Below are 10,518 nucleotides of genomic sequence, written 5' to 3' on the forward strand. Positions count from 1 at the left end.
TATATTATGTTGAACTTTGAAGAATATAATACATAATATAAGAATATAACGTTCACCAGTTTTCAAACTCCAAAAATAAAAACAAATACAAATTAAAATTAAAAACTTCTTTTGGATTTATGATTTAAACAACTATCGGAGTTTTATCCGAGTTTTTGTAACGGATTTAAGATTACTCTTCCCCCCCCCCCATTAAGCAGTAATGTAGCCAGGAGGGCCATTGAGGCACGTCTTCCCTCCAAAACCCTTTTTTCTAAATGATAGGTGATATATGTAGGTGGAAACACAAACTTACGACGGTTGTAAATTATATTATATTCCTTAAACCTTAATAACTAGTGCTTTCTCCAAAATACATTTCTATACATATATATATATATATATATGTATTTTGCATATGTCTTGATAGAAAAGCACACTAGCCTAAATGGCTAAATACATTATAATATATTTTCTGTATCCGTGCTCGATGGTATCGCATCAATAAATAACGTCGTTGGACAAGTAACTAGTAAGTATAACTTCCAATGGCTTGATTTTTGTATTTTTAACGTTATTAAAAAAAAGATAACAAAACAAATAGTTATGAATACAAACATTATATGCATAACGGCAACCCGTGTAGTGGTTGTGATGTAACTAGTACCTAACAGTAAGTAGAACTGTGAAAACGTCTAACACTTTCCAATCACTAATGTAACAGTATTCTTTTGCTTTTCTTCGCCTGCCAACCTACTGAGACTATGGTACCTGTAAACATTATGTTGTACGTAAGACGTAACGATAGTCGTACATATTAGAGGGAGAAAGAGAATATTGAGAAGAGTGAAGTCCTTTAACAACTAATCGATTACAAGCGATCGAAAATCGCTATCGATAGATATGTTACATTCGGTTCGTTAAAATGATTCCACATTATATTGTTGTAATAATAATATTTTTATTTATTCTGTCGGTTCACCAAACATTCGATAAGCAGTCGATATACCTAATAATTATTATTATTATTATTTGTGTAACAAAACGACACGTCGACATAACATAGAAGGTACATACTATTACGCAACAGAGAATACCAAATGTTAGTATTTTTCACGATACACATGGATCAGCTGTTATGATGCACTTTACATTATCTGGCTGATAAACTATAATAATAACGCAATGCATCATACACAAGTATAGCAGCTGCAACTATACACAAATCACAGTATAATAATTTCAATTCGCGACCAACTCGTCGAAATCGCCGTCGATTGTGCGGATTCAATTTTTGATTATAGATAAAAAAATATATAGATTTATACTGATAAGAACGTTACGTTGCTGATAACGGAACGTTTATTCTTGCGTCCTGACTCCTGCTAGCATTAAGAGAAGACTTGCATAAGTAGTTGATTCGTCGTCACAAAATTGTTTTGTTCATTTTCAAAATGTTCACAATAATTATTTTGTCGGTCTGGAATGCTTAGAAATTCAAACAGTGAAGTCATCTAGTGCAATTTATCGGTCTTGGTGTATGTCCTCCAACGGATTGTCGTCAACGGTCAGCTCAACTTTAGCCTTGGAAACGTTAGGGCCAACACTTGGTTTGTCTACTATTCATTCTCATGCTCGTTGATTGTCCAACACTATGAGTACCACATACTACGATCCAGATGGTTTACAAAGCGTAAAAAGACGACGTTCGACAAATTTCCGTGACACATACTTGCGCAATCGTGAGTATGGCTTCCGACCAAAATACGGTGATCAAAGTCGATTGCATTGTGAAATGTACACATCTATGTATCCCATTGCTAAATGGGAATACGATGACGTTTGCACAGATATTTCAAATCCAGGAGGCATATTTAATTTAGAGTTCTCACCAGATGGGTTAGTATTGATTAGACTTCATGTTTCATTCGTAGGCTGTATAATTTTACATATTTTCAATAATGGATTGAAAATGTTTTTGTGTAAAAATCTATATATTTATTCGTTATATACAACAAACGTTGCTTAAAATTATTAATAGTATGATACTATGATAGCTCAAATGTTTATGAACTTGCCAAAAAAACATTAATTTAACTCAAAAGTTAAGATGTGTCTTCTTGGAACGATACAAATATTTTGTTCCAAGACATAACTAAATTTAAAAATATTCCTAATTAAAATATATTTTTTTGTAAGTTCATAATCAGTTAACCTATCAAAATATCATATTGTTTATCATTTTGATCAACATTTGCTGTAGTTATATAATATAATGTTAATTTTGGGCTTGGAAACAATTTCCATCCCTGCTTTAAAAGTATGTTAATTGAAATGCTAAATTAATTTCCTATGTAACTGTATCAATAATTTTATCTTCTAAATAACATATTTTATTTATCTTACCTACCCTTTTAATACAGATTTATTAAGATAACTAGGTTTTAATAATATTTAAATTTTTTTATTGAATTATGATAAATGTATAGTTTTATTTCTATAGCTTTTAAATAACTCTTCATTTCCACAATTACAATTAATTTATATAACCTTAACAGCTCATGGTCAATAGTACTTGTTAATTGCCAAATGACTAAAAACAAATAACCTTTGTTATTACGTAAATAACTGTCTATTTAAACTAACTTGAGTTTATCAAAATGTACAACCAAATTGAATTAATATATCTACCTATATTTTTGTAATTGTCGAGCCATCATATTTCCAATAAAGGCTAATAAAAAATTTTAAAAATCTACCTATATTGAAGTAACAATTTTTTCAGTTATTTTATACCTTTTAAACTTATTAAACAAGTAACTTATCATTTTCAATGTCTAGTAATATTAAAATTTTAAATATAAATTAAATAGGTAGTTTACTTAATTTTAAATAAAAAAAAAAAATATGTTGTTGAAATAATACCTAATTTTTTATGTTTCATAGAAAAATTCTAGCAGCTGCTTGCGAAAGAAAAAGTTTTATGTTATTCGACCCTGTGACTCAAAAATTCATAACCTCAATAAAGAAAGCACATAACGATTGTGTTAATTGCATAAAGTAAAAAATCTATATGAATGAATAATGTTATAATAATATTTATTACTGTAATTATATTTTTAAATAGGTTTTTAGACTCTAGAATGTTAGCGACATGCAGTGATGATACGACAATCGCACTTTGGGACGTTCGTAATCTTAGCGATAGTATTAAAGTATTAAGAGGTCATTCCAATTGGGTAAAAAGTATAGAATATTCAGTGAAAGACAATTTACTAGTATCCAGTGGATTTGACGGACACATATATACTTGGGGTATAAATAGGTAAAATACAATTTTTTTGTTCTCGAAAAAACCCTTTATTATGTATACTATTTTTTTTACCATTTTTGCTTTGTGTTTCAGTTATTCCGAAGAAGGCAGAGTATGCAATAATTCTGTGTTTCACATTAATGGACTTATGCGAATAAAAATTCTTCCTGACTCTAGTAAAATGGTGGTCTGCACAACAGGCGGATATATTTTACTCATTAATAATTTAGACCTTGACACCCTGGGAACAGATATTCAAGGGTTCAAAGTAATTTTTGATTTTCTTATATTAACCATACCTAATATGGAAGATTTGTGTTTTACACAATGTCCATATCTAATCTATGACACAATAACTATACGCAATATGCAAACAAATTAATTATTTATTAAATATAAATTGTGTATTATTAGGTAAAATAATTAGATAATTAATTTTAAAATGTTTTTCTATTATTTTAGCCTAATATGTATCGTCTTATGCAGCTTAGTAAAACTACTATTCCTAATGCTGCTGCTCATACTCATATGTTTTCACGTAATAAAAACCGCGTTGAATTCATTGTAGACTTCCCTAGAAATGACGATGCTGAAATAATTTCTTCTATTCAGGTATATTTACTTTTTTCATACCTATCAATTCCAAGAAGATCTCTTATAGTGTCAAACACAATAGTGATTAAAATTTTAATATTTTTACAGTTACATCCCCAAGGTTGGAACGTGTTAAGTCGAAACATTACTACTGACGAACAGTCTGAATGGACTTGTGTACACGACATACAGGACATTGCTTCCCCCACTGAAGAACAAGAAGAATCGGAAGAAATACATTCTGAAGAAGCTAATAGATTGGAACATTCCTTAGGCGATGATCCAATGTAAATACTATACTATATGATATTGTAAATATTATCTAGTTTAATTTGATAATGTATATTTTTCTTGTAGGGAAGGAAGACTTCACCGACGCACTCATGTAGTTATTCCTCGTGATATAAATAGCGGTAGCAGTATGGTACCTTTTTCTGTATTGGGACCTAGAGGTAATCGCCAAGCCGATCTTTGGGAAGCCATGATGCAAATAAATGGCACCCGGATAAGGAGTTTAAGATTTTTATCAGGCAAGTTAATGTTTTATTTTTTTACAAATTTCAAAATAATTTACAAACTAATTTATTATATTGTTTGTGCATGTAATTCATATACCTGCATATAGGGTACACAGTTTTAGTCGTTATTATATTGCATGGTGTACATGGGTACATAGAAAAGTAGCAGATACTGCATATACACTAGAGTGGTTCTTATTTGCACGATTTACGAATTTCAATTATGCTGCCCCCCCCCCTATTCGATTAAAAAGACCTTGATATTTTTGTTAAAAAATATTGAATACTTTTGTTAATGTATAAAAATATTATTATTTTGTTCATAGAAGGACGAGAGCGGGTGTTAGGGACGTATTCTGGGGTTCGGATCGTACGTAGCGCTACAGGCCTGCAAGACCAAGAAGATTTAGACGAACTATCTATGGAAGAAATGGATAATCGACAACCTTCGGAGCGTTTAGTAACAGTTTTAATAAACCGAAATGTGCCACCTGACCTTCGAATGCGTAATTATATAGTAGTGAACCCAAGAACCGAATCGACAAGACAATCTAGACGTGAAAATCCAGATGCTGTGTTTTTGGTCGGCAATCGACCACGGCGTAACAGTTATGTTCTCAATCGAATTAACAGATACCAGGTACCTTTGGACCATAAGATACATAAAAACTCTGATCGATTGACACATTACATCGAAGAAGCTAATGTAGGAAAAGGATTCATCAAAGAACTATGCTATTCAAATGACGGACGTATAATTTGTTCGCCTTTCAGTCATGGCGTTCGATTATTGTCATTTTCATCTAATTGCGATGAGTTATCCACGTTGATGCCTAAATCTCCCGGTGTTAAATTACACGAGATCGGCACAAACGTGTCACATTCAAACATCGTCCTATGCACTAAGTTCTCACCTGTTCATCCGTTACTTGTATCGGGTTGTTTAGCTGGCCGTATAGTTTGGTATCAACCTAGGCTATAACACTGGCAGTGATTTTATTGGTAATTTGTATATTTGTATAGATACTAAACTATTTGACATTGAGGCTGAAGCTAAAATTTTGTTTTTTTATACTAACAATAAAACTAATGCAGTGTTTCTATGCGTGTGAACTGAAGTACACGTGTATTTCAATTTCATAAAACCTGTTTATATTAATTGATAATTTGAGAACAATTATTGTAGACTGCATTTGATATGAATAATTATCGAAGAGCACACCTCAGATCACCAGTATCATACAGTATACGTCACTATTGTTGAATTTATATTTAAATTATATATTCTGCTCTTAATGTTATGTAAAATAAATCATGTTCAATAATCCAACAAACATTTTATAGTTTTTGTGTTATTTTGTTTATCAAAATTAATATTTTATATCGGGACCATACAAATAATAATTCTAAACAAATTTAAAACTTATTAGTTTATTAATCACCTTTAGAAAAACTAAAGTTTACATTTTTAATAAAATAGTTTTATAAATGTAAAACACTAGTTACCCTTTTATCAGTCAATTTTGGCTATTAATAATTATTGTTTAATTAATTATAGGATAATATACAATTTGGTCTCCTTATTCATATCTTTTGTATAACATCTAGGTTTTAGAAGTAATTATTGTGGTATTGAGGTAATGATGTATTAGTCAGTTCCTATGGATAAAAATAAACCATAAAAAGAGCTTGATTTAGATGTTTTACGCTAAGTAATATTACCATAAATTTATAATATTATAAATAGCCGTTTATGTTTTAGTAATGTTCAATTGTTATGTGCCTTAAAGATAATATATATTTATATATATACATAAATCAATATATGTGTATATTTTCTGTATATGTATAGTTTTTATTAGCTAGGCGAATAATTTTTTTGTTTGCGTTCACTATGATGTTAATAAAATAACCTTTCTAAACCTGAAATATTTTTATTTAATAAGAATTTCGTGTTCTTATATCTGTAATAAGCAAATATTTACATACGTATGTGTAAACTTTAACGATATGTATTCAGTGCAATAATTACACACAATGTATCATACTATATAAAATATAAAATATTTTTTATTTCTGTAGCGTATTGTTTCATTACCAGTTAATACTTAAAATTGAATCCTTATCAATATAATACAAATTATATTGAGGTTTTCTCAGTGCGAGAGATAACTCCAGAAAAAGTGTAGATAATGTTACCAGCAATTGCTTTTTAAAAGAATACCAATATAGTAAAAACAAAAAAATTATTTTAAAAACCAAACTAGTGTAATTAGTTAAATGCGATGACATTAATTAAATATATTTTATGACAACGATAATGAGATAGATAGCGAACAACGGGTAAAACTTTATACAATATTATTACCTAAAAATATATATTTATATACGTGAATAAAAACTGAAATAGCCCTTAAGTGGCATAGTTAGTATATATAATTTTGTATTTGACGCATAAGTACCAATTCCAATTCCACAGATAGATGGAGATATAAAAAAAAAGTACAGGAAATACACAACCGTAAATATATTTTTATGTTAAAACAATAATTTCTTTAATTTACTGGACCAAATGATGGAGATTGTGCTTGTTTATGTACCGTTTACGAGCTTCGTCGATCAGTTTAGCCTTTCTTTCTACAAACGATGCAACTCCAAAATTATTAGGTTCAGAACTCTTGACCTAAAAAGTAACAAATTAATGAGTGTTTAAATAGCAAAAACATAAACAACAGGCTCGTTTCACACCTTACGTGTATAATACGCATGGTTTTTCTAACATAACATAGCAAAACCTGCTAACTATACGCGCACGTGTGAAACGGGCCTAAGAATATCGTCCAATTTTTTACTGCTGGTTTTAGTTCTCTGGAAGATTTTACTAAAGGAGTGTATTTGACCGTTCCGTCGAGAATATTAGTAATAGTAATATCAACACTTTTTGTACGTTCTAAATTATACAAAAAAAAAAAATTTATTAAAAGATCAATAAAGCAAAATAAAAATGTAATTCAATACTCACTAAGATTAGCAATAATGACATTGTTAGGAACATAAGGAAGAACATCAGACACTTGGACAGCCATTCTTAATATTTCTGGATCTTCTTCAAAATCATTCAATGCAACATTTTTGTTCTGTTTTCTTTTGTTGTCTGATAACTCTAATAAATATTTCTTTTCATACTCGGCCTAGAACACATAGATATATACAAATTAATACTAAATTTAATTTAACAGAATCTATTTGATCATACTTTATCATTTTTATTTAAATTTGAAGTAGATATATTAAGTTCATGGGAAATAGCTGTTTCAACTCTCGTTATCATGGCTTCATTCGATTCATCTTCTGATCTCTCGATTACTCGAAGGAGTCTAATATATAAAACAAATTATAAGCAAACATCTATTTTTTCATTTTATTATACACATACTTGTACTCAAATACAGTATAGGGAACAAAAAAGAACCAAAATATTTCTGTGAACCAACTTGAACCTAATACTGATAAGTTGACATCAGCGAAAGAAGGTCTTCTTGTTTTGATAACAACTGGCTGTAATACATCACTAATAACTGTTGGAAAAGTAGAAAACCTAAAGACACAATGAAGAAGATAGTTAAATAAACAAGTTTACATAAGCATTTTTAAAAAAATATTTACGCCCATTTTGAAATGTTTTTTACCTGAGCAGAGCACTTTTGCCATTAGTAGTAGCTCCTTCTGGAAATAAAACTAATGATCTTCCATTGGATATAAATTGCTTTAAAAATGCTGTTGCCGAAGTTACGTTTTCATGATGTAACATGGATACTAGACCAAAAAATGAAGCTATTGGATCGGCAAACTTTCTAGTAGGCTAAACAAAGTACAAAATGTGTAAGTTAAAAATGTCATATTACACAATTTAATTTAATGGTGTGCCAGATCAAGCATAAAACTCTATTAGAGAGGTGAATTGACAAATTCATATGTCATACTTATCATTTACTTTATTAAATAGGAAGTTTTCTGAATTTGAAAAACCTAACTTGGTATACGGTTAATAAAAAAAAAGGCACAGCTCAGCTGTTTTAAAAAAATTATGATATGAACCCCACAAATTAAACTGTTTTTATATCAAATACAAAATATTTCGGTGATTACTGATTGGCTACATTTTGGTAATAATTAATATAATAAAAAAAACGTATAAAACAAAATACAATGATTACTAATAAAAAATATATGTATCCTGTGTCGTAGAGTAAAACGTCATGAAATACATACCGTGTACGAACCAATGGCCAAATGTAACGCAACATGGTCAAACATAGATAAATGATTGGAAACAATCATTTGATTTTTCTTTGGGACAGACTTATCATTTTCTACTACAATTAGCCCAATTACACCACACATAATTCTTAATAATGGTCTGTTAACATAACATAAATATAGTAATGTAAGCAATATTATAAAGTATAAAATAAAGCCATAAAAAAGAAAATATAAGAACAATATACGTTATAGGAGAAAGAAGACTGTCATAATTAAACAGAACATTTCCAAGCTTTAAATTCATGTTATGCTTTTAATAAAAGTTTACCATTTTACTTAAGTTGAGTAAACTTTAATAATTTTAAATTATTCCTCTTTCCAAATAACATAGATTAAACAATGTATGAATGTATAATACTCTTAAATTTATTTAATGCTTCATTTTTTTTTAACTTCATAACAGTTTTAACGTTATGAAACAGTGTGGCAACTATTTTGTTTAAAATTAACACCTATGTGTTATCCATTTTTACGTAAATGATGCCTATCGATAGTATACACTAAATATATACTACCAATAATAAGATCCTATAATAATTGTAAACTTATTTACCTGCGTATCCATGGGTAACGAGTCAGGAGAACTGTTAAAAAGAGTACATTCAGTGAGATAAACGCTCTTAAGATTGCAATGATAAATCCTAAAGGAAAGTAAACAATGATTCCAATTTTTTTATCAATAGATTTAGGAAACCTGTAAAATAGAAAAGTTATAATAATAATTATTAGTTATAGGTAATATTATGTAGTTAATTATTATAAAAAAAGTTCTACTTTAATTTATAAACACAACTATTAAAATTGTACTTACAGTCTAAATACAAAAAAAAAATGTATTATCTACGGTATGTTATAACAGACTAAAAGCTAACACCCTAACTCATACAACACATTGTTTTAATCTAAGTTCCTTCCGCACAGAACAAATTCCAATAGTTAGGTTACATATTTCATGTACCTACCTAATAATATTTTACTTAGTTCTAAATATGTACATTAAAAAAACAATATACTATACGAGAATATTAGCTTGAGATTTAACAGTGAAAACATTTTTCTTAATAAGGGTAACTGTCAAAACGAAAACATTTCATAATACTTTTTCGCACTCACCTTGATTTTACGACTAAATTCTCCACGGTGATATCGGACGTCATTTTTTAAACTGAAATAATACTTTAAACTGGGAAAATCAAAACTAAATCGTCAAGCATATCCCATAACAGAAATTACAATAATAAACACATTCCCTCCTTCTTTGGCAGTCAAGTTAAAATAAAATCTGGCAAAATACTATGTAAAATTGTAAACGAATTTACAATCGGTATTAGCCATTAGGTGATAATAACGTAATGTAATATTTTGCGTAGTGCCTTATCACAATTTTGATCAGCTGATATCTTATTTTACGGTAAACATTTCATTTTCCTAGAACGATTAATATCTTGTAGGTTACAATTTTTACCGCCAGGCAGAGCTAAAGCCTAAAGGCTTCGTCATAAACATCTTAAACATCAACAGCTAAACATCTTACGTAATAGGTTACGTAAGACGTGACGTTGTGTTTTTACATTTTTTTTTTTCAATAACTTAATTGTTATTTGTTAACGACAAATTACAATCGACAGACAACTCAGTGGCAACTAAATTAGTTGGTTAAAAACTTTTTTTGTTTGATATGATTTATTGATCGCGATACGCATAGTGTCCCAAAGTTTGATTACCAAAAGCGGAGAACCTGATTATAATTACTCCCACCTTAAGAGGATTGAAATTAGATAGGTTCTAAGG

At 29.3% G+C, this 10,518-nt stretch overlaps 2 protein-coding genes across 2 annotated transcripts; one reads left to right on the forward strand and one right to left on the reverse strand.

Annotated features, from left to right (window-relative positions):
- Positions 1-1,191: 1,191 nt before the first annotated feature.
- On the forward strand, positions 1,192-6,332 carry LOC126838800 (DDB1- and CUL4-associated factor 10). The gene is made up of 8 exons (XM_050573511.1): positions 1,192-1,878; positions 2,926-3,039; positions 3,107-3,304; positions 3,386-3,560; positions 3,755-3,904; positions 3,995-4,173; positions 4,244-4,416; positions 4,731-6,332. Exons 1-8 carry the CDS (start codon positions 1,634-1,636, stop codon positions 5,384-5,386), a joined length of 1,890 nt encoding a protein of 629 aa, XP_050429468.1. The 5' UTR covers positions 1,192-1,633; the 3' UTR covers positions 5,387-6,332.
- Positions 6,333-6,687: 355 nt separating this feature from the next.
- Positions 6,688-10,069, reverse strand: LOC126838803 (lipid droplet-regulating VLDL assembly factor AUP1-like). The gene is made up of 9 exons (XM_050573515.1): positions 9,841-10,069; positions 9,281-9,421; positions 8,677-8,824; positions 8,094-8,266; positions 7,841-8,002; positions 7,661-7,781; positions 7,427-7,595; positions 7,257-7,354; positions 6,688-7,087 (listed from the first exon to the last, which is right to left on the reverse strand). The coding sequence occupies exons 1-9, from the start codon at positions 9,882-9,884 to the stop codon at positions 6,965-6,967; spliced, it is 1,179 nt and encodes a 392-aa protein (XP_050429472.1). The 5' UTR covers positions 9,885-10,069; the 3' UTR covers positions 6,688-6,964.
- Positions 10,070-10,518: the final 449 nt, after the last annotated feature.

Source organism: Adelges cooleyi, unplaced genomic scaffold, assembly GCF_023614345.1.
Source record: "Adelges cooleyi isolate 19-005CV unplaced genomic scaffold, UGA_ACOO_1.1 ACOO_flye_CR_arks_rails_tigmint_CR_PRNA_30, whole genome shotgun sequence".
Taxonomy (NCBI): Eukaryota; Metazoa; Arthropoda; class Insecta; order Hemiptera; family Adelgidae; genus Adelges; species Adelges cooleyi.

Coding starts and splice junctions, on each gene's coding strand:
- LOC126838800 (XM_050573511.1), top strand. CDS start 1,634: ATGAGTACCACATACTACGATCCAGATGGTTTACAAAGCGTAAAAAGA. Junction 3,040..3,106: donor GATTGTGTTAATTGCATAAA/GTAAAAAATCTA, acceptor ATTTTTAAATAG/GTTTTTAGACTCTAGAATGT. Junction 3,561..3,754: donor CAGATATTCAAGGGTTCAAA/GTAATTTTTGAT, acceptor CTATTATTTTAG/CCTAATATGTATCGTCTTAT.
- LOC126838803 (XM_050573515.1), bottom strand. CDS start 9,884: ATGACGTCCGATATCACCGTGGAGAATTTAGTCGTAAAATCAAG. Junction 8,003..8,093: donor GGCAAAAGTGCTCTGCTCAG/GTAAAAAACATT, acceptor TTGTGTCTTTAG/GTTTTCTACTTTTCCAACAG. Junction 7,355..7,426: donor TGTCATTATTGCTAATCTTA/GTGAGTATTGAA, acceptor TGTATAATTTAG/AACGTACAAAAAGTGTTGAT.